Source organism: Gorilla gorilla, chromosome 6 (genome assembly GCF_029281585.2).
Source record: "Gorilla gorilla gorilla isolate KB3781 chromosome 6, NHGRI_mGorGor1-v2.1_pri, whole genome shotgun sequence".
NCBI lineage: Eukaryota > Metazoa > Chordata > Mammalia > Primates > Hominidae > Gorilla > Gorilla gorilla.
Window position 1 is genome coordinate 58,956,561 of NC_073230.2, and position 24,982 is coordinate 58,981,542.

General features: G+C 45.4%; 1 protein-coding gene across 5 annotated transcripts in view; it reads right to left on the reverse strand.

Annotated features, from left to right (window-relative positions):
• The window catches only part of COBL (cordon-bleu WH2 repeat protein), a 295,152-nt gene that overhangs the window by 109,563 nt on the left and 160,607 nt on the right, over positions 1-24,982 (reverse strand). For all 5 annotated transcript variants that reach the window (XM_055347086.2, XM_031013210.3, XM_031013212.3 and 2 more), the window contains one exon: positions 10,284-10,457. In XM_055347086.2, the coding sequence (XP_055203061.1) occupies positions 10,284-10,457 (174 nt within the window). The remainder of the gene's footprint in view (positions 1-10,283; positions 10,458-24,982) is intronic.

The following is a 24,982-nucleotide window of genomic DNA, read 5'->3' on the forward strand; positions in this document are numbered from 1 at the left end:
ATGTAGCGATTGTTTCCCAGTGAATCTTTCCATTTTTCAGCTAAAGTTTTCTAATTTCTGTATCGTTTAAGTAAGGGATGGTAACTTCTAGATGCTTCGATTCCAAGAATGTTCTCCTCTGAATGCCTTTTAGTTTTTTTCTCTTAAAATATGGTGTTCAGGCTGAGTGCGGTGGCTCACACTGTAATCCCAGCACTCTGGGAGGCCGAGGTGAACAGATTACTTGAGGTCAGGAGTTCAAGACCAGCTTTGCCAACATGGCGAAACCCCATCTCAACTAGAAATATAAAAATTAGCCAGCCGTGGTAGCATGCGCCTGCAATCCCAGCTGTATGGGAGGCTGAGGCAGGAGAATTGCTTGAACCTGGGAGGTGGAGCTTGCAGTGAGCCAGGATAGTGCCACTGCACTCCAGCCTGGGCAACAGAGCGAGACTCTGTCTCAAAAAAAAAAAGTGTTCAGAGACCTACTCACTGAAGGAACAGATGTTGCCAGCACCGAATAGAGCGGCATCACCCCACCTCATCCTGATCATCGTGCTTCCGATAGGACAGGCTGGGCCACTGTACTCCTTTCACAGCCTTCACTGGCTCCTAGCCCCACCAAACTGCCTGAGTGCCCTTCTTGGGTGTGCCATTTATCAGGGCATCCTCATTCTTACACTTGAAATCGAAGGGCTTCTGGGGTCAGCCTTGGACTGAGGTACATGGAGGAGCCTGGGTTGGACCTGGACGTGGGACTCCTCTCGTTCACAGTCCATGGCATGTGTAGCAAGGAAGTGACTGATCTGGACGTCGTCAGAGACCCTGAGAATCTGAGTCACTCACCCCTCCCAAATGTCATCTCCCGGAGGATCTGCCTGGCTTAGGGAACCAGTCTGGACCCTCATGCTACCCTATTTGCTCTCCATTCACCAAACCCTGCAGCTGTAGCAGACCATCATCCAAGTCGCTGGTTAATTCAAGGTGCTCCCCCTCTTCAGTGTCACCAGAGACCTCCCTCCAGAAAGACAATGGCCCATTCATCTCGCATGAGCCTCCTTAGCTGTCTGACATCGAGGCCATGTTCACCCGCTCATAAATGTCTACTGAGGGTCCACCACACACCAGGGATATGCTTATGACTGGGGACACCACGGGGAACAAGTCACGGTCCCAAGCTGGGGAGTCAGCCAAGTGGATGGCAAATACAAGCTGTGTGCTCAAGGCCGTGGGACGTGGAGGGCCCTGGATCTGTCTCAACCTCTTCGCTTATGGTCCCACCTCATATCTGTCTATCACTACCTTCTCCAAGGAGTACTACGAGATGAGTGACAACATGGGTGGCTGCTACAAAGACACAGAACTGGAAAGTCACAAACGTTGTGAGCTATACCCAGAGTCTGGTTTCTTGAAAGAGCTCATCATGCCAGCAGGGGGTATGGGGCCACTGATGTGACAGACACTCAAGTCCCCAGCTTGTTAGGCTGCTGCCCACAACTAAACAGCGGAGCATGACTTAAGACTTTGGAAAGAATTCTGGAACCCAGAAGAACAGGGAACAAACCTAGAGTATTTTTCCCTCTGCTACAGGGACAGACGCAACTGGGGAGGGTGCAGGTTCCTGTCCAGGAAGTCACTGGCTGCATTTTGCTTTGGACAAAAAAGTATGAGGTCGGGGAAAGGATGTTGTTGTGGGAACAGAGTGTACGGTGGCCTTGTGTTCAAGGCAGACTTTTGACTTTCTGAAAGACTAAAGCATTCACAATAGGCCCCAAAAGACAAAGAAACAAACACACAAAAGAAGCTGAAAGGTCTGGGGGGTGTGGCTATAAAGGAAACCTCCCTTCTGGCCTGAAGGCTGGGTGTTCGAAGGCTGGGGGTGTTTTACTTAAGAGCAGTCCCAGAGAGCAAAGGGGTGATCCGAACTCCCTCAGCTCTTTTGGGGGACAGAACAATGTGCCGTTGAGTTACCAACCGCTGGCAAAACACAAAATGGTAATACCACTCATTGTTCTTGACCTTCACTGGAGGATGGACACTATAACATGAAAGAGAAACAGAGTGCTCCCACGGTATTACAGAATATGAAGCTGGGTTATTCAGTTCACAGTGGAGGAAGTGGGAAAACTTCTGCCACATCTGAAAGAAAGTCTTGGCAGCTGGTTTGTGTATATGATCTGAAGTATGTTAAACTCTAAGATAGGTCCCTGGATACACAGAAATCCCACCTTGATGGCGACACCTTCTTCCTCCCTAAGGTTTTTATTCATCCCATACAAAGTTGTAGAGGGAAAGTGTCCCTGCTCTAAACCCAGATTTACTTCTTTGCTCTTCTTTTGCAGGCATCTCTGACATGCAGCTCAGCCTGGTCTGAGACTCAGTTTCCACAACTCAGATAACAACAGACATCATAATTAGCAAGGATGCCAGGATGGCTGTGAGGGTTAGATCTAACAAGTCATGGGGAGACATTTTATGCACAGCAAAGTAAGTGGGATATGTGTGCGTGTATGTGTGTGTGTGTATTTTAAAGAGACATGGTTAAGAGACATTGGAAGACCAAACTGAGTGAAGGGAATTTAAAAAGACAGCCAGATAGCTAAGAGAAAAAAAATCTCAGATGCAGAAAAGCACCAAACACAGAGCGGGGAGGGGAGCAGGTGCTGAAGAATCCTCCCACCTTATCTTCATATTGTGTGTGGCCATTGCACCCATTTACAGAAAGCAGAAGCTCGGCCGCTCACTGTGTGATAAGTGGCAATGTCAGCCTCCAGCCCACACGGCTGCTCCTGCGGCCTCCCCTCTGCTGCCAGGGCCCTGTGCCCCTCAAGCCCCTCAAGGAGGCTCCATAAGACAGTGCTGTGCCATGCACCCCCATGTGCTCTGGCCCTCCTAAGGGCGGGTGGGCAGGCGCCTCCCTGGCCATTCCAGCAGCAGCAGCAGCAGCTCTGGTCTGCGAGGTGGCATGCAAACTGCAAATGAGCCTGTCTGTGCCCTTACTCCTACCTGTGCCCAGACAGACTGTCCCTGCCCCACCTCGCACTGAGGGAAATAAGGTCATTCTCTAGCTCTGGCACTTGCACTTTTCATGGCCCATTTACAACTCTTTTTCTTAGTAAGGAGTAAATATTCCAAGTCCTCATCAAAGTTGCCATGACTTATTCCTTAAACACTGTCACATCCTTGAGGAAAGCAATTCTTTCGCTATTTGCGCACATTTTGAAATCATGCTTTTTTCACTGAGAAATTGTGTTAGTCCCTTCAGGCTGCCATAACAAAATACCATAGATTGGGAGGCTTATAAACAACAGACACTGATCTCTCACAGTTCTGGAGGCTGAAGTCCAAGATCATGGTGTGGACAGACTTGTGTCTGGAGGGCCGGCTTCCTGGTTCAGAGGGCGCTTTCTTGCTTTGTGCTCACATGGTGGAAGGGGCGGGGGAGCTCTCTGGGCTCTCTTTTGTAAGGACACTAATCCCATCATGAGGTTGAACCCTCGTGACCTCATCACTCCCCAAACATTATCATGTTTGGAGTTAGGATTCTGACATCTGAGTTTTGGAGGACGCCAACATTTAGAGCACAGCAGAGATGACCCACACGTTTGGTAAATAAATCATGTACACATAAAGTAAGTTCATATAAATATTTACTGGTTTAATGAGCACAGTGTTAGACACTGAAGATGTGTCAGGGAACACAGAATTCCTGGCTTCCTGAGCTTAGCCTGGCAGGGTCTGAAAAGAAACCTGAAACCAGGGAAGGGGGCAGAGTTACCAGAGGGTGGAGGTGGCCAGCGAGACTTCATGGATGCAGTGACTGCCAAGCAGGGTCTGGTGCAGTGAGGAGGTGAACGGGATGCTAGGGAGAGGCAGGTGAAAGGCTCTGCTGGGTGTGGGGAGAAGCAGGAGAGATGCAGCTGGCACAGTCAACTGTGAGGTGAGGCCAGCAGAGGCTTTAAAGCATGACATGACCCTGTCTCTGTTTAGATACCTGTTGCTCTAGCGAAGGTGTAAAGAAGATTCTCCAGGGGAGAGGAGCATGAGCAGAAGCAGGGTCTAGTTAGGAAGCCAGTGCACCAGGAAACATCTCAGTGGGGCATGGGAGTGCTTGAGCCCAGGAGTGCAGGTGGGAGCAGAGGGAAATGGCTGGATTCTGGATACACTTCAAAGGAAAACAGGCAGGATTCCCTGACTGGTCGATGTGGTTGATGTGTACAAGAAGAGACACCATCAAGGTGGGTCTAAAGAGTCTGTCCTCATCATCTCATACTCTAGGTGGGCCCAGATGATCCTCCCCTCCTGAGCTCATGGTAAACTGAAGGACTCTCTCTACTTTGCTGAGCCTCAGCCGACCTCAGAGTCCTTCCTTCCGAACAAAGCACTCCAGGAGGCCAACTGGCTGAGGAGTGGCCATGAGATACACCCGGCAAAGATCAGAGCCCTCTAATTAATGTGAAAAGTAATTTTTCAATGTCTCCAGGCATCATCCACTTTATCAGTAACCAATTCACCACCACCACAAGGCATGTGATAAGAAACAGAAGGCAGACTTCACTCCAGGAGAAGGACAGCAGGAAGAAGTCTGCAAAGATGAGTATTGCAATGACCTCAACACCACAGCTCAGAGAGATGGGAAATAAGAATGCTCATTTTAATAAGCAAAAAATATCAGGCCTAAATGGAGAGAGGACACTTGAGTCTGGCATCCATTGACTAAGTGGTCTGCAGCCCAGCTCTCAGGGCCTTCCCAGTACAGGGGCTGCCAGGACCTGCCAGGACCTGCCTCCCCCGGGTGTCCTCTCTGCGGAACAGGATCAAGAACACACCAGAGTGACTGATGATGATCAAATGGACACTTCAGTTCTTGATGAAACGTGTCTTTGGGAGTCTGGTCAGCATAGTTTTATCACTTCCTGTAATATTCTAGTTACCAGATCCAGGAAATGGAACTTCAAGTAATAATGCTTTCCATTAAATGTCTAACATACACAGATCGTCCTCAGTCTTCACACAGTGTGAAATACTATCTTTTTATGTATACACTGTGCTGAGATATTAGAGTAATAAATACCAATTCATGCTTTCAAGTGCAAGGCCTTGTGCATAGCAGTTGTTCAATATTCACTGAATACACAAGCAAATTTTTCACAGAAAAGTCTATTTTGGGTTATACTAATAACTGATCATAACACAGCCTCCATCATCACTTATTTTAATAGCCAACATCACTAGCAATTTCAGTCCCAACGCAATAATCTTGAGATCACGGAGAAACAGACTTCTCAAGTTGGAATTTTATAGTGTTGAACATAATAAATGCAATAATTCAAATAATAGTGAAAAAAGAAAGCTGGAATAACTTTAAAATATTTTTGAATTACCTGCCAATTACAATAAAAATGGATTTATAGTTGTATCTGCACAAAAGTAAGCATATAACTGTATATTGACTGAATAAATGAATTCAGTCAATATGTATTATATTCAGTCAAAATGTATTATATATTTGTGGATAATGAAAACTAAAATTAGATAACACAGATTAGTAAACTTCCACAAGTTACTTATTTTTAATCACTTAAATGAAATACCAAAAAAGTTTTAAAAACCTGCTCTGTAACATGCCAAGTATTATACAAAGAAAGATGCCAGCAAGAATAATATATTGTGTCAATATTTAATAGGTAAACTGAGTCCCCTACACAAGGGTGTCTCGACAGTAATTGATTCTTCTTCTTCTTTTTTTTTTTTTTTTCTGAAATGGAGTTTCATTCTTTCGCCCAGGCTAGAGTGCAGTGGCACGATCTCGGCTCATTGCAACCCCCACCTTCCAGTTTCAAGTGATTCTCCCGCCTCAGCCTCCCAAGCAGCTGGGATTACAGGCATCTGCCACCATGCCCAGCTAATTTTTGTATTTTTAGTAGGGATGGGGTTTCACCACGTTGGCTGGGCTTATCTCAAACTCCTGACCTTGTGATCTGCCCACCTTGGCCTCCCAAAGTGCTGGGATTACAGGCATGAGCCACCACGCCCGGTGATTTTTCTTCTTCTTAAACAGAAGCTATCAGGACTGAAAGGGATGAGCAACTCTCTTCTCTAGAATCCTCAGAAGGTATGGAATAGTGAGTAGGGTGTTTGTAGTTTGTGGCTGAGAAGGGAAAATACCACCAAGAGAGGAGAGGATGCTGGTATTGTTTAACAGAATGAACCTGCTGCAGCGCCTTGGTGATTTTTTAATTGTACATTTGGTATTTGCAGCAATAGCAAATTCGATTTTTAAATATAATCTGCTACTTGGTTAACACAGAACCCCGGCTGGGGCCATGGACCCTTCATTCCCTCTGCCCAGCCCTCCCTGCTTTAGGCATGCTGGCTACTTCTGTCCCCCACTGCACTGTGGCCAGCTCTCATCTCCCACCTTTATGCAGAGCACACACCTAAGGACACAAGGCACAGAGAAGGGTGATCTCATCCAAGCTCCCATTTCTACTGCTGGCCAAGCTGGGATCGGAACCCGGGCAAATGCCATGAGATCTATGTCTGACCACTACAGCAATCACTGGCTAGTGCTGTTCTTACTGTTCCCATTTTACAGAGGAAACCGAGGACTGGAGATGAGCAGAGGGATGCCCACCCAGGCATCTGTGTTGACAGCCCCTACTCACAATCTTAATCCTGGCTCAAGAGCAGAACAAGTGAGGAAACCATGAGCAAATAAGAGGAAAACAAACTCTCCTTCGGGATGGGTTGCTAAAGACTTGGTGTGTTAGTCTGTGTTGCTCTAAAGAAACACCTGAGACTGGGTAATTTACAAAGAAAAAGGGTTTAATTGGCTCATGGTTCCATAGACTGTACAGGAAGCATGATGTCAGCATCTGCTCACCTTCTGGTGAGGCCTCAGGAAGCTTTTACTCATGGTGAAAGGCAAAGGCAGATCAGGCATGTCACATGGTGAGAGAGGGAGCAAGGTCGGCGGGGCTGCCACACACTTTTAAACAATCAGATCTCAGGTAAACTACCAGAGAGAGAAATCACTCATCCCCACGGGGATGGCACCAAGCCATTCATGAGGGATCCATCTCCATGACCCAAACACCTCCCACCAGACCCCACCTCCAACTGGGATCACATTTCACAATGAGATTTGGAGGGGACAAACATCCAAACCATATCACTCAGTATAGGAAGGGGGCTCTAACCCAAATGCAAGAGCAGCAAGCAAGAATTCCAGCAGCTGCCTAGGGTCCAGGACAAAGGGAGAGTTCACCGTCTCTACACGGCACGATGGTGAGAGGACAGTGTGGGCCCGAGATGAAGCAGGAAGAAAATCCTGTGCAGAACAGACAGTTCCTCTGTCCTCCTGGATGAGGGTTCCCTGGGTCCCAGTGAGAAGGAGTGGACGCTACCGATGTGTTTTAACACATAACTTTAGGCCTAAGCTAACTTTATGGAAAACTGCATGTAATTATTATTCTACAGCACAGATGGATTCATTTTGAGGTAACTTTCCTACTGAAGAATCTCTTAGCAGATCTGTTGCCTTTGAGTAGTCAAAATTCAGAGCCAGCAGCTGAGGGAGGTAGTTTGCTATGAAGGGGTGGTTCTCAAAGTGGGGTTCACCAGAGCGGCAGCACTTAAGATGCAAATGTTCAGGCCCCATCCAGACCTACTGAATCAGCGCTCAGGTGGGGCCCAGGAAAATGTGTTTTAACAAGCCCTTTGGGTGATCTGATGCCCGCTCAAGTCTGAGAAATCCTGAGAGCATAAGGTGCCTTAATGTGTACAATCAATCATTCTGGTCTGAAGTTTCCACATAATAAAAGCTGCATTCGCAGTACTGTGGGAAGAGCCATGGGGTCTGAGAAGAGCATTCGGTCACCTCCAGGCTCTAACACCTCTGGGAAAACCTCTTCAAAAAATACCTTTAGAAATAATAAACACACATGATCAAATTATGAATACATAATCAGGTGACAAATACTAACTATGGTTACAAATTTTAGAAAATTTTCAGATGCACTGGAGGATGGCTAAAATTATCCCACCGTTAGGACTTGAAGAAGCAAATATTGAATTTTTTAAACTAGTTGACACAAAATAATATTTTAAAATATACAAATGTAGGCATTCTCATTTTCTTACAAACTAGTCATGTCCCTAAAAATGAACCTTTCCTCCTTGTTCAGGACACTGGTGTTAGTAACAGTTGCATATAAATAAGGCTTCCCGAACAAACATCTTATCTTTATATGGAAGGAAGTTCATGAAGAAGGAATTGACGTTCTTCCCCAACAACGACGACAATACATTTTTGGGTTCCTTTCCCAGAAATTAGTAAATAACAAAATACCTTTCAGTTTAAAAAAGCATGTTCATAGCAAATGCTTAAATCTAATCCATATGCCACTCATATGCTTAAAAAGGAAGATGGTTTCCATGAGCCAATTTCTCCACGCATTCTGTGCCAAATAAAACAGATTTCAGCAAAAAGCTTTTACTGCCTCAGAGGAAACTCTGTTCATTCTACAGGGTATAAAGTACTATTTATTTTTCATTCAGAATTCCCAATTCTCTACTTACTGCACATTTTCCCACTCAAGCAGGCTTTATCCACTGTGGGTAAGCACATTAAATGCAGAAAAATACAACATCTCTTCTGGGTGGAAGAAATTTTTAAAATGCTGGTACAGTTCACCATCTACATTTTATCGCATTAAGAAAATACAATTCTTATTAAAAGAAAAAAGCTGACATAATATTGATCCTGGAAGTCATACTTTTTATTACTAACTAAAGAAATACCTATCCTAAGCCAAAGCAAAAAGATATTCCCAGGGGCATGTAGCTGGGAAAGGCCAATGCTATCAATATGGTCTGCATGTTATAAAAAAGTTCAGAATCTACATCCAAGCAAATTAATGAGACACACTGCAGATAATTAGAAGAAAGAGCTTTGTGTTTTCCATTTGCATCATCTTATCATGGATGCATACAACAAAAAGGTACCATTTGTGCCTAAATTTATTTTTATGAAAACACAGCTAATATATCATGAAGAACTCAAAATAAGTCAGTTACATTAGGATATATGTATATATTCCTTTTTTTTTATTTTTTATTTTTGAGACAGAGTTTCTCTCTTGTCACCCAGGCTAGAGTGCAGTGGCGTGATCTTGGCTCACTGCAACCTCTGCCTCCTGGGTTCAAGCAATTCTCCTGCCTCAGCCTTCTGAGTAGCTGGGACTATAGGCGTGTACCACCATTCCCGGCTAATTTTGTATTTTTAGTAGAGACGGGATTTCACCATGTTGGCCATGGTTGGTCTTGAACTCCTGACCTCAGGTGATCCTCCTGCCTTGGCCTCCCAAAGCGCCAGGATTACAGGCGTGAGCTACTGCACCCGGCCTAGAAAATACTTAAGAGACGCAAAAATAAAAATATTTTCTTTGAAAATGTGTTGCACTATAGGCTTTTCAGATAGATTTTTAGGGATATGAAGGACTAAGGATGGAAGCAGGATGGTCTCTGAGACCCAGGGATAAAGAACACCCATGAAGGAACAGAGATGGATGACCAGAGGACCGACTTGCAAAAATAGATGGACAGACGGACATACCTGGACAGACCGACAAGCAGGCTGATAAGGAAATTACATGCCATGTCAGGACCCCGCCATTTGGTATCTGCTGCTATAACTTTTAATCAAGATCCAGGGACCAAGCCTCACATTCAGGAGGCACAGACTTAGTTTTTAGGATATTTTGAGAGCAAATGAGCAAAAAGGGGCTTTGAACCTAAAGACTAGCAGGGGTGTGACATTCTCAAACTATGCAACTGGGCTAGGCCACATGACACATGCGGCAAGAGTTAGGAAATAAAGTTCTGCCACAGAATGAATGGACTCTGAATTTGCTTTCTGTAAATGTTGGCATTTGTGGCATGCTGCCTCCACAGGAAACTGGGATGCAGTCAGTCAGAAAAATCTCAGTCCAGGGAAGAAGACCGCATCCTTATCTTTACAGCTGCATGGTGGATCTGACATATTAGGGTATGTGGGGAGCAGGACTGGGCTGCTGGGTGTATCCTGACTGCCTTGGGGAACTCAGCTTCTCAGAGTTAAAATCATGAGCCCTTCCTGGCATCTTGCCTTTACTTTTAAATAAAGCTTAAATACTTGCCCTCAACACTCCAGTCGCTACAGCCACAAACATGAAGGATTACTGTGTTCCCAGGGAGCTTTGGAACAATCAACTGTGTCACTGAAAAGATGCTTTGGTTGTGAGAACAGCCCACTGCCCTACCTTTTCCGATGGCTTGTCTTGCACAGGTGGCCCTGAACCTGGAGGAGGAGGGGCTCGGCGCTTCTTCATCTCCGACTTCACGGACACCCCTGAGATGCTGCCCAGCGAGAGGGATGGACCCAGCGTAAGAGAACGTGAGTGCATGGATGGGGAGTTGGGGGTCGTTAAACAGCCCTGTTGGGGAAGAGACAAACAGAAAACCAAATCAGTATGAGATGACTTCTCCCCGTATGAATGCTCACGTGAAGACAAAGTTCCAATCCGTCCACCTGAGCTTGAACGGCAGCTGTTTCTACAGTCAGCTTGAATGGTCTGAGCAAGCCCTGCCTGTAGCTTTCCAGGGAAAACTGGAGAAGATGCTGCAGGACAGACTCATGCTGTGAGGCTCCCTTTCTTAATCATGAAGGCGATGGCAGACTCTTCAAGCCATTAAGAGAACACTTAGCAGCTAGAATCATTTAAACTTCTTGACCAACCTGCAGGTGTGAATTGGCCTCCTTAAAACTTTAACCCATTGTCAGAATGAGCTCTTAGACACTGAAAAGAGGAAGGAACTGATCAAGAAATACATCTTCATGGGGAAGACACCAACAGTCTTGGTCATCTTGGGAAGTACTCCACTTGTTGCCAGGAGGGGGTGTATGTTTCTTCTAATTTTCAGAAGTTATGAAAACTGACAATGTGGTATAAGCAGTATGCTGTGAAGACTGTCTAGGACCATCAGTACCGTACTTAGTGACAGATACCCAATAAGCTGAAAGAAATACAAGCCAACACACTAACTAATTGCTCTCAAGGGACAATTTCTACACCAGGCGGAGCAGGCTACAGGACACACAAACTTTTTGAATCTTTTTTCTCCCTAAGGTCTGCTTAATAGAATCATGTAAGTGCTAGTGCAGAAAGCATTTGGGGAACCAGCAGAACCAGCACTCTAACTTCAAACTGAAAACAAGATGGTACCATGCTGTGTCCTGGTGCCTCTTCTCTCCTAGCCCTGGCAGATCTTCCACAGCACCTGTTACCATGGACACAGTCAACACTGAGAGCCAATGCAGTATAGGGGTTAAGCCCACAGACCTTGGAGACACTGCCTGGGTTTGATTCCTTCTTTTGACCTTAGACGAGGTATTTTTTGATGTCAGGAGTAAGATACAAACCTTGGGCAAATTTTTAATTTCTCCCTACCCCAGTTTATCTCCTGTAAAACTGGGGTAAATAATAGTTCCTGCATTACAAAGCTATCATGTGAATCAAATGAGTGACTGGATGTAAAAGAGCTTGAAAGAGTTCTTGGCACATTGGCTGGGTGTGGTCATGCGCACCTTTAGTCCTAGCTACTTGGGATGCTAAGGTGGGAAGATCTCTTGAGCCTGAGTTTGAGGCTGTAGTGAGCCATGCTGATGTCATTGGAAGACAGAGTGAGATCCCACTTCTTTTAAAAAAAAAAAAAAAAAAAAAAAAAAGAGTTCTTGGAACAAAGTAAGTACCCAATATGTGTTAGCTATTATGATTATTACACTTGCTTGTTTGTATCTTTGTCTCCCATTAAGATGTGAACTCAATGAAGACAGTAATTATCACTGATTTTTACTGAAAACTGTATGTAATCCCAGCTCCAAACAGTTCCTGGTAGGTGGAGGGCCCTTCAGTCAACCTTCCTGAGACAATGAATAGACAGATGACCCTCTGGGTCACTATGCTTTCATATTTTACATAATAAGCTTGTGGGTAAGACTTCATTTGAACAACTAGTTCTCCATATTTAAAATGAAGATATAAAGGAAATCCATCATATTAAACAATAGCCCAGTATTATTTGTGCTCAGACACAAATGCTGTTGCTCTACCAGTTATACTATCATTTGTTTTCCTGAAAAAAAATTGAGTCACAGATTTTCTTGTGCTTAAATATTAAAGCCAAAGGACAAAGCACTCCATGAAGGCTGCTTTTTTACGCCATTAGTGCTTCCCTGCAGACACTGAACATCAACGATGCCCGATGCTTTGGCTATCAGGCACAGAGTTCCCATAGGAAACAGGTGACGGTGATATAACAGAAAAGAAACTAACACCCAGAACACTCGTCAATGCCTATTTAGGCTCCTACAGAAAAATGTAAATTGCTCCCTTGAGTCCTTGAGTTCTGCAGCCATCATAGTCATTACTAAGCAAATAAGCCACGCAAAATAAACTCTGCCTTACGTCCACCTCCATGGCAACAGGGAGGACCCAGGGAGACGCAACTCAAGATTTATTTAACCCTGCAGGATCTAGAAGACTAAATGAAGCACAGGAAGCAAACCAGAGAAGGGATTTTGCTAGTCACAGTTCTGGAGCTGGACAGGTGTTTTGCTGGATGGCTGGTTTGTACAAACACCCCCAGATCCAGGGGGAATGCAAACCCCATCTTTCCTCATCAGTAGTCACTTAGCATATGGCCAGAGCATGGACACTGGGACCTTCCACACTGTTCTGTTTCCTCATCCATAACGTCTGCTGACAGTGACTGCACATGCACACACTCATGCACATGTGCACACACTCACAGACATGCACTCACACATGTGAACACGTTTTGGAGGATGCTTAAAGCTGTGGTAGTCGAAGAACTACACACCTGTACCCATGCCACCTGCTATCTCTAAAGCACACATGCCCCATCTGACATCCCAGAAACACGATGTCCATGGCAGTGCATTCCACAACCACATATCTAATTGCTTGTCTTCACTCCACCCTGTCTAGACATGGAACTCCCAGTTCCTCTTGTCCTCGGTCCTCACCACAACTATGCCTGCCTGACTGATCACTCAATACTGCTGTGAATCCACCTCTGTCCTGTAAGTGCCCTGAGCACTTAAGGAAGGTCTGTGCAGAATACTCCCTTAAAAGAACTTTACAGCCCCCTTCCATTTCATATTGATTTCAGGTTTTAATTCATTTTTTTTTTTTTGCTGTCATAAGCATCCTGGACATTTTGCATTATCTACTTTTTAAGGTAAGGAATGGGAATAGACCCCCTATAGTAGGTACATCCCCATCTTTAAAATGGGGAAAAATCCATTTCCTTCAAAGTTGTTACAATCATTAAATGAGGTAATTTAGATAAAGCACATTAGAAGTGTCTAATATATGTGGTTTCCTTCTTCTCTGATACCTATTTTGGGTGGCAATGACCTCATGAGGGCCACACTGAGATGACCTTGAATGGCAGAAAGTCAGAAGGCAAAAGTGCACCCCATCCCAAGTCCTCCTAGAAGTTCTGATATTGATTATCTTCAGACAATGGGCTCCTCATGAGGCCTTCATCTGTGACTCTGGAACTTAACTGAATTTCAATAAAACAGATGATTTTTCTCCCCTAATTTGCTCTACACAATTAACAAATATCTCTTCCCACCTCCCACAATCCTCCCAAGGAGGTCGATTGCAGGGTCCAGTGGTCCTGAGCCACCAGACCCTCTTCTCAGTTCTGCTACTCAACAGTGTTTCTCAACCTTCAACCCATGGGAAGACAAAAACTATGTTGTCCAGAGAATACTTGTGTTTCATTTCTATCTTCTTTCCCTACTTTTGGAATTTGTGTGCAGAATTTAGAAAGCAATCCACAGAATAATGTGGGAGGAAAACATTGTGAAGTATTGAGTCCTTTAAAGTCCTGACTCATATCAATATGAAGTCAAAGGGAAAACCAAGAGCTTAATGCATGCAGTCTGGAGTCAAAACAGCTTGGCCCCCCCTATTATCCCAGTTTCCTTGGTTGTCTCCTGCTACAAAGTGGCAAAGTTCATGAGGGACAGGCCACTGCTTGCCTGCAAGAGAGGTTTGGTTTCCTGTCCAAGCTTGTCAATATATACATGTTTTTAATATCAAGTTCTTTTTTTGTAGGGAAGTGAGTCATAGCTCTCACCAAAGGTTGGCACCAAAATCCACAGATGTCGGCAGTCATGATCTTATCAAATTTTCTCAGGAGTTGCAAGTGCAACCAGATAAATCATTAAGAAAAAGCAATGAATAACAGAAAAGAAAACTAAGCAAACAGAACCTTCTGTCTCAGGCTTCATGGGACTTAGGTTGGTGGGATTTAAACTTCCTCCAGGCCAGCTGCTGTCATTCAATGGATAGTTGAATTCAATGGCGCCCACCAAAGACAATGCAAAACTCTCTGTGTCCATGTCACCACACCACTGATAGCCAATTAACTCATTACATTCAGTATAAAACATCAGTGATTTGACCCTCATACGCGCATCTGGGGAGAGAAGACAGGAAGAAGAGGAAGCTAACCGTTTCCAGATCTGAGTGCCGGCTCAAAATAAAACCAGTATCATCTGCCACAAGTGCTTTTGACATGGGTCCTAATTTTAAATTTACACACACACAAACATTTATGTATGCATGGGTGTGTGTGTGCGTATATACATATGTACATATTTGATTGCTTCTGTTTAAAATGTACTCATCTCAGCAAAGCTTATTTTCCTTTTATTTGACTTTCATTGTGACGACAAAACACTACTCCACTGACAGGGACGAGGAGCTATGCAGAGCTAGCACCAGGCTGCAGGGGCACGGCCCTGACAGCACAAGTGCCCCATAGAACCTGATAGGGCCCTGAGAGTGCAGGGTGTCCCTGGAATACTTTTACGGCTCACAGGTACCGCAGAGAACACGTTGTCTCCCTCGCTCATTGACTTATAATTGATCAGAGATCAGTACCAGACAAGAAGCTGAGCATGTTCAACGTAAACATCCCTATTTCGAGTCAGCACAGACTGCCATGGTCCATTTCCCTTTGCCAAAATTCTTGAAGAGATCCTCACAGAGCTGCCTCACGAGCACACCCATCACACAGCCTAAGATGGATCAATCTGTTCATACAACAAAAAGGGGCTTGGTGGACTTCAACCCCTTACTGTACTGCACAATACACTTCCAGGGACAAACAGGAGATGCTGTACCTGAAATCTTTCTGTTTAAATCGATTTAAAAAAAAAAAAAAAAAAAGAGATGGTCACTTTGTTTCCATTTCTCAAAGGTGTCCATCCTACAAATACAATTATACCTTGACTCATTTAATCAAGTCTACCAAAAGCCTGAGTAGATCTTTTGACATGGCTATTGAGGAATTCAGATGTTGGTTTCTGTTTCAAGGTTAAGGGATATGTTTTGGTTACAATAAGTATACTCTGAGCTGGCAATCAACAATCGTCTCAGCAGAGGCTCTTCTAAATGGGATCAGATCCTCTTAGAATGGCATGATGTTTGCTGTTTTGATGGTGAGAAAAACTGAGGCCCAGACAGAGCTACTCAAGATGGCTCTGTGCCCTAGTGATATAATAAATTAGAAAAACTGAGGCCCAGACAGAGCTACTCAGGATGGCTCAGCTCCCTAGTGATAGAATAAACTAGAAAGATGAAACTAGAAATATGTTCCTGTTGCTGCCTGCAGCCTCCTCTCCTTAGACGATGCTGCCCCCTTTTGAAAGGCTTTACAACTTTTTTTTTTTTTTTTTAAGGCTTTGTTAAAGAATCGAGTGGGAGGGAAGATTCCAGAACCTGTTATCCACACTGGCTTTTCTTCAGATACAGGTGTTGACAGGACTCAAGGCAGAACAACGTGACATAAACCAGATGAGGCGAATGGGCACTCCCTGGGGTCTGTTGGGCAGAGCAGCTCAGGTCTGTCCAAGCTCCTGGTGAGGTGAGAATGGGGAGAGTGCTGCTTCTCATCTGTGGTGGCTGGCACAGTCTTGGGTAAGGGCAAGGCCAACTTTCCTTCCCAAGAGGGTGTTCTCTGTCTTTGTCTTTGCATTTCCTTATCCTCAGGGCACAGCCTTCCTGACAGATACTCCTTAAGCTGAATCCCTGAGCCAAATCCTGAGCTGTCTTCTGGCATCCCGGAAATCCTGCACTGATTCTGAGGAAGCGGCAAAGAAAGAACCATGAAGCACGCCAGCTTCATGTGAACTGATCACCATGAATGGGCAGGACAATGGAACTTAGGAATCTCATTTCTACAGGGTGAGGTGAGTAGGAAACGATCGCTCTTTTTTGGCCAAGTGCCCCCATGGAATGCCTGGGGGATGGCATTTTAAGTATTTAGAAGAAGAAAAGTGGCAGAAGCTATTTGGTCTGGATGCATACTTCAGCCAACAAAATACTGTGTCACACAAGCTCTCTGATGGTTTCTCGCCTGGCAAGACATTTTCTTAAAATGAGCAAACAAAGAGTATCCAACTGGTATTTGATTTTTTTTTTTTTTTTTGAGACAGAATCTGTCACCCAGGCCGGAGTGCAATGGTGTGGTCTGGGCTCACTGCAACCTCTGCCTCCCTGGGTCAAGGGATTCTCCTGCCTCAGCCTCCTGAGTAACTGGGATTACAGGAGCGTGCCACCACGCCCGGCTAATTTTTGTATTTTTACTAGAGACAGGGTTTTGCCATCTTGGAAAGGCTGGGCTCGAACTGCTGAACTCAAGTGATCCACCCGCCTCGGCCTCCCAAAGTGCTGGGATTGCAGGCATGAGCTACCGCGCCCGAGCTGGTATTTTATTTTCCCTTAACAAAACTGGAAGACATGATTGAAGGTGAGCTATCAGACAGTATTTCACTCTTATGAAGCAGGAACATCTGCCAGGCATTTGAATGTTTAGAATGCTTAACAATGACGATTTCAGAAAGGCAGAAGTTTCTGAAAAGCTTGTAAATTAAAAGGAAATGAGCCCCGGGGTGCTTCAAAGATGGATGACATGCGATGTGTGTTCTCAGGCAGGCAGGATCCTGTGACAGTGGCCGCAGCAGACCGCAGAAGCTCATTTCCAGCCAAGCCAGGGGGAGGGAGAGATGCAGTGCATGGTGTAAACTTCATCAGGGCAGGTGGAGGAGGAAAAGTTAAGAGGAAGGGCATCAAAAGGGAAGGATAAGGCAAGAGAATGTTATGAAAAGTTAAGTCATAATGTGCAGCATAGTGACTGACCAGAATTAAAAAGCAAGGAATAGGGGCTTGGCAGCAGCAGAGAAGAGCATCAGGGAAAGGAAGTTCACAAGGCATGCCTCAATCTGCATGCACGTGTGTGTGTGTGTGTCTGTGTGTCTGTGTGTGTGTGTGTGTGTGTGTCTGTGTGACTGCTTGCGGTCAGATGCGAGATTTCAGCTGAGGCAAACTCAATTAGATACAGTTTCAGGGAAAAATGAGGTTCCAACTTATAAAAATAATACAATCCTAATGAAAAAGGGAAGGTTTTTCCCTCTCAAATGCGCATGTAAAATTTCCCATAATTTATTTATTTGGTGGTCCCATTAATTATTTATGTGGTGACACATTTTGAATAACTGACTTATAAGTTCAGTTTTCTATACTTCATCAAGAGTGATACTTTATGTGTAGCCCTCCTCCAGATAAATGGATTTCTCCAAACGAAACCAAGTATTTCGTGTTAAGTGGGCATTCTGTTAATGAGCATTTTAATAATACTATGGAAAAGATCAGGAAAGGAATGAGAAACTCGGCTGTAGATGTGCATGGGGCAGGTCTGGGTGCCGACTGAAAGGGCACCACTACAGGACACAGAAACAAAACAAAAAAGGGAACAATTCCTGTGCAATAAATATGATTGTTTCTAAAACGTGTACCAAATCAGGAAGGCTTCCCTGTAACTCCAGGTAACTGAGTCATGAGTGGAGGAAAAAAGCTGATCAGATTTCTTCCTTGGCAAAACTTCTTTTCAAGAAAAGTAGGATTTATTTTTTAAGAAGCAGGAAAAGTAGCTGTGTGGTTCAAGAGCCTTTCTTCTGGGGGAGCAGACTAATTCTCTGATGCACTGTTTATAATGTTGCCCTCTCTAATCTTCTAAGGGACTTACCATTCATCACTACCTATATGTAGCATGCTATAGAAGAGGGTTAAGAGGGTGGCCACATAATTTATTATCCAAAATAGAACTATTTTTCAAGTGATCTAAAGTAAGCCTAATGGGAAAGAATGCAGTGACATCAGCATTGTTGGGACTGTCCCAGGCTAGCAGAAGTGTGGTCTCTCCACCTGGGCAGCATGTGAGCTGACACCTGTCAGGTGCAAAGAGAACGACTAAGCTGGTTAGGGAGGAAATCTAAACTCCAGGCTCAGAAAATGGTGATAGATTCATGTGCAGACATGTATTTTACATATATTAACCCACTTGACCCTCATACCAGCTCTATAGGAAGGTAATTACATGGTCCTTATTTCACAGCTAAGGAAACTCAGGTACAGCAAGTTACTGGTTGCCCAAGGTCACACACTAGGAAGTGGTGGAGCCAGACAGGCTGGCTCTGGGGCAGAGGTTCGAAAACTCAGCTGCACGGAACTCCCTGGAGCTTTAATGATGCACACACCCAGGCTGCACACCAATCCAAGCATATCCGAAACCCCGGAGCCGGACCAAGCATTGGCTGTTTTCCTTTTTCAAATTATGATAACAAAATGTGTGTAATAACATAAAATTAACCGTGTTAGCCATTTTAAAGCATACAATCCATGGTGTTAAGTACATTGACACTATCATCCAGACATCACCACTATCTAGTTTCAGAATGTTTTCATCATCCCAAAAGGAGACCTTGTACCCATTAAGCAGACACTCCCCAATCCCCTTTCCCCACCCCAGTCCTGGACAAACCCCAATTTGCTTTTAGACTCTATGGATTTACCTGTTCCATATGTTTCATATAAATGAAATCAAACAATATATGATCTTTGTGTTTGGCTTTCACTTAGCATAATGTTTTCAAGGTTTGCTCACATTGCAGCATGCATCAGTATTTCATTCCTTGTTAAGGCCGAATGTTTGATGTATATACCACATTCTTATCCACTCATCTGTTCATGGGCATTAGCATTGTTTCTACTTTTTGGCTACTGTGAACAGAGCTGCTACAAGCATTTGTGTACTATTTCACTTGTTTTTAATTCTTTTTTTCTAGACAGAGTCTCGCTCCTGTCGCCCAGGCTGGAGTGCAGTGGTGCGATCTCAGCTTACCGAAACCTCTGCCTCCCAGGTTCAAGCGATTCTCCTGTCTCAGCCTCCTGAGTAGCTGGGATTACAGGTGCCCACCATCACGCCCAACTAATTTTTTGTATTTTCAGTAGAGACAGGGTTTCACCATGTTGGCCAGGCTGGTCTTGAACTCTTGACCTCAAGTGATCAGCCCGCCTCAGCCTCCCAAAGTGCTGGGATCATAGGTGTGAGCCACCATGCCCGGCCTGTTTTTAATTCTTTTGGGTATATTCCTAGGAGAATTGTGGCTCATATGTTATTCCTTTTCTTTTTCTTTTTTTTTTTTTTTGAGATGGAGTCTCGCTCTTGTCGCCCAGGCTGGAGTGCAGTGACACGAACTCAGTTCACTGCAACCTCTACCTCCCGGGTTCAAGCTTCTGCTGCCTCTGCTTCCTGAGTAGCTGGGATTACAGGTACCCACCACCATGCCCAGCTAATTTTTGTGCTTTTAGTAGAGATGGGGTTTCGCCATGTTGGCTAGGCTGGTCTCAAACTCCTGACCTCAGGTGATCTACCCGCCTCGGCCTCCCAAAGTGCTGGGATAACAGGAGTGAGCCGCCACACCTGGCCTGTTATTCCTCTGTTTAACTTACTGAGGAACAGCCAAAGTGCTTTCCACAGTGGCTGTACCATTTTACATTCTCACCAGCAATGAACAAGGGTTCCAGTTTATCCACATCCTGGCCAACATTTGTTTTCCTTTTGTTTGAACAGCCATCTTTCGTGTGTGTGAAGCGGTGTCTCACTATGGTTTTGAACTGCACTTCCCCCACTACTAATGAGGTGGAGGCATCTTTCCGTGTGTTTGCTCCCACTAGGCATCTGTGTTTGGGAATCAAGAGTGGGCCCCACCGCTCTCACCTTTGCTCCTGACCATCACAGCACACTGCCCAGGCTGGAGGTGGCTCATTTTTATTCTCTCTTAAGGAACAGTGCCTTAGAGCATCAGCCATCAATATTTTTACTGGCCCCAAGCCCCATGATTTCATATGCATGGGTTTCACATGCAAGGTACCAGCCTCTGAGCAGCATCTGTGCAAGAGCTGCAACTCCATCCTTCTGTCGTCTTCAAAAAGTGTATCAGAGAGGGAATAATCATGTTTTCCAGGTGAAACTGAATGGCTTTTGTCTGTTTAAGTAAATCACTCACAAATTTGGGTACTCTATTATTAATTAACAAATAATTAATCAGCCTCTCCTTGGGGCTCCCTTGCCACCTCCTTTTAGAATTGCTGCAAAGCATAACGGCTGGTCAAGTGCACATCCCCATGACTGCAGGGAGGGGCTGCCAGGCATACTCATCTCAAGGTCACCCATGAAGTTCACCTTCAAAGCAATCGGCAGTTTCCTTGAGGTTCTCTTGGCAATCTTGTCATTTAACCTCAGTCCTTTCCTATTTTCTAGCATGACCTGTGGAACTCAGATTCTGTAGCGCTTCTGCCATGCCCCACTCTGTTCTCCCATTAAGATATTATCTCTTGTTGGAAATAAAAAGAGGAGACAGAGGAAAGTGACTGCTGTGGAGCTGCTAGTGCAGGAATGTGGGGGCGGGGGGAGGGGGGCAATAGCCCAGATTTCTAGGAAGCAGGGAGAGTTAGAAAGAAGGCCTGATGAAGAGCTGTGCATTTTCTCATATAAAGGCAGGTGGTGCAGAGGGGGAGTCGCAAGGAATACGGGATATTCCCTCACTTCTTTCCAACTCAAGATGAGCAGGTCAGAGCAGTCAGGAGGAAAACCCAAGACCTACAAAAGTTACTTAATAGGAGCGCTGTGATCCATTGGGAAGTTGGAGAGCAGATACAGCTGCTGATCCCCTGGCAGCCCCAGGAGGGGTGTGACATTCTCAGCTCCCCACCTTGGGCATGGTGATGGGGAGCCAGCAGGGGGCTGCTCATTAACCTGCAGGAAGTGTTCTGCAGGCCAGGGTCCCTACACAGGGACAGCAGAAGGCACTGCAGAGGGGAGGGGAACGGCTTGCCTCTCAGAATCCAGGCAGGACTCCGCAGCCCTGGGGCAGCTGTGACCTCCAAGCTGTGTCAGCCCTGGACTTGCATGTGGCTGTGTGTGGCCTTCCCTCTCTAGAGAACAGCTGGGAGCCAGCGCACTGAGAACCTGCCCATGGCCATCCACTAAGCCCTTCCTTGTCCTAGCTCACAAAAAGGTCCCTCAGCCTTATATGGGTCACATTTGTTAGAAATGCTTGTTACTTGGTGCTGTAAAGGAATAGCACTTGAACATAAATTTAATTTTCTCAGCAAGGTCATTTTTACTTTCTGCAGAAAGGGTACACTCGCCAGCAGTTTTGCCAGGAGAGTACACCGAACAAAGGAGACAGGGTCTTTTATAACCTGACGCGTTCACCTTACTGCTGTATCTGGTTTCCACTGGCCGGAACAGGACCTCGCTTTCTGTATTTGTCCTGATTGGCTAGCAACTTAGAACTTTTTAAAAGAGCAAAGGTAGAGGAGAACAAAGGGAGGAGGAAGTAACTTGTGGAATGCTGAGAAAGGTGAAAACACCTCCAAATAAGGAAGAGGAATAGGCTATGACCTAACGCCCGCTTGGACTAGTATAAGCATGCCAGGGCAAATATTTAGGCGAAATTGAGGGAGCTAAGAACATGAAGTACGTTGATTTCTTTTTCTTTTCTTTTTTTTTTTTTTGAGACAGTCTCATTCTGTCATCCAGGCTGGAGTGCAGTGGCGCGATCTCGGCTCACTGCAAGCTCCGCCTCCCAGGTTCACACTACTCTCCTGCCTCAGCCTCCCAAGTAGCTGGGACTACAGGCACCCGCCACCACGCCCAGCTAAGTTTTTTGCATTTTTATTTTATTTTTAGTAGAGACAGGGTTTTACCGTGTTAGCCAGGTTGGTCTCGATCTCCTGATCTCATAATCCGCCCACCTTGGCCTCCAAAAGTGCTGGGATTACAGGTGTGAGCCACCGCACCCAGCCACACTGATTTATTACGGCTAGCAGATATTTAAGAATGTTAGCACAGGTCTTTGAATAAATATTGCTTCTAAGAGAAGTTACTATTTATTCCTAATTAGACGGAGAGGAGAGTCTCTTTGAAGAGGAACCTCTATTTTACTATTTACACGTTTGTGCACAGGGCAGGTGGGAGGCAGCCAGAGTGACTGGGGGGTGGGCTACAAAGGGAAGGGGACCCATTTCTCCTCATCTTCCCTCGCTTTGTCTTTCTCTCATAGCTCACGCTCCACCTCAGCTCCTGTTAAGATTCTCTTTTGGTTGGTTTCTAAGGTACAACTCTACTGGCTTTTAAGCAAAACTATAGGTGCTATTCAATGTCTCCCTCTCCCCAAGTTGCAGGTACCCCTCAGCGGCCCACTGGGTCCTGTTGCCCTCCATCTTCTCTCTGACACAGCGGCTTCCAAGGCCTTGGCCCATGGATGCTGTCCATGTCGCTAAGGTCTTGTCCTGGCCCCTCTCCTGCCTAGCTGCCATAAATGCCCTTGACTTACTCCCAAATTTTCTTGACTTTCTGTGGCTCATTCCTGAATGTCCTTAGCTCCCTTTCCTGGGAATCCTGCCAACTGGAAATGCATATCCCTCCATGACCATGGCTCTTGGCATTCTGACCTCACCTGTCTGAGATCCACTCCCCTGAATACCCCTTCAGAGCCAGGCCAAGGTGTGGGAAGGGAGGTGGGGTGCTGGCAGCGGGGGCTGTAGCAGAGGCAAGCCAGGGCTGGCCATTCAGACACCCCCCGGAGGACCACTGCTCCAGGTGTCCCCAACCCCCCTATCATTTACTCTGTGTGTGTGTAAACATGTATATACATATATAACTTCACCCCACCACAAAAAAATCTCTTATCTTTGTAAACACTTGAGCCCACAATTCCAATTTTAATACAGGGACCACACCTCCCTATTTCTGGGTGGTGTGGTTTTCCAAGTTCCTGAGACATCCTCTATGTCAAGGTTTGCTATAAACCCCAAGCCCGAAGGGGCATTTATCTTCCCCATATGGCCCCACAGCTACACTGTTCTGCTGCTTGGCTTGATTTTGTTTCCATTTCTGTGAGGCAATGTGAAGTCCAAGTGTCTGTCACTTCTCATGAACAGAGTCATCTCCTGATGATTGCCGGAGGGCTGCAGACACCCATTTTCTGAATACCACAGGGGCACATCACTTCTCCTGAAAGGACAGGAACTGGCGTTTGTGGTGCTTTCCCCACCTGTGGTCAAAGACAGGTCTGTCCAGGCTCCAGGCTTCCTCCCCAGTCACACTTTCTTCAAGGGCCATGTGTTCCTGAACCTATCTTCACACTACAAGCAAAACTCCATCCCCACTTTGTCTACAATTTTATCTCCCACTTTCTGAGCAACTTTTAAACTGGCTGGTACACTTGCAAAAATAAGCAAATAAACTGATTTTCTCATTGCTTTTAGAGTGTTTGGTGAACTTACTCTTACATGGATTTAACCCAGTTCCAAATTTATTATTTCACTATTTGTCTCAGAATGTCTTTTTGTTTTGTATTTTGTTTTTGAGACAGAGTCTCACTGTGTCGCCCAGGCTGGAGTGCAGTGGCGCAACCTCAGCTCACTGCTACCTCCTCCTCCCAAGTTCGAGAGATTCTCCTGCCTCAGCCTCTGAGTAGCTGGGATTACATGTGCCCACCACCACGCCTGGCTAATTATTGTATTCTTCGTAGAGCCGCGGTTTCAGCATCTTTGTAAACAGCACCTTTGTTGGCCAGGCTGGTCTCGAACTCCTGACCTCAGGTGATCCGCCCGCCTCAGCCTCCAAAAGTGCTGGGATTACAGGCATGAGCCACTGCAACCAGCCCAGAATGTCTAAAATAAGAATACAAAAATGATCACTTCCTTTGGAACTTCTCATGTTTTCTTTACTTCCATTAAACCCTGGCAGCTGGCATTTTCCAGGGAGATACTTCCAGGCATGCATGCACAAGTTCTCATACAGAAAACAAGGTATGTCTCCCTTCCACAGAAAACACACACAAAAAAAACACTGCAAGGGGAAGGGAGAGGAGCCGAGCCCCTCTGAGCTACAGAACGATGGGTACACCTTGGGCTCACTCATCAGCTAAGTGACCTGTGTATCCCAGAAGTGCCTTTGCAGAGTAGCCCAACCTTCTGGTCCACTACAGTCTCTGATAGTCCAGTGTCTACTGCTGTTACTCAGAAGGCCCGCAGCCTAGACAGCTTCCTACATTTCTGATAGTGCTCATGATTGAACGTAGGTGTTAGGAAAGGAAGAGAAGTCACTCGGCATGCCTCTCATACTCATCCCACACCAAGAGAGACACCACTAGTCAACCCCAGCAACCTTCTCCATTCAGTGTTTCAGGAAGCTCCCCCAATACACACAGCTGCCGTGAATCATCATCATTATTATTAAATGGCTATACTCCTCTTCTCACATTTTGATTGTCCTCAACATAAATGTTAACATTTCTCTTGGTTTCCTGGAGAAACTGTGGGAGTCAGGCAATTCTCCAATCCTCCAGGAGAAAACAGAAACTATAACTGACCTTCTTTCAGCCTACAGCAATGAGACCAGGTTGACACAACTACTTCGCCACTTTCAGTAGATGATTCTGGTTGAGTTCACTGTCCAGATGAAGACCACCTATGGCTGCTCAAGGTTGGGCAGAGACCACAGG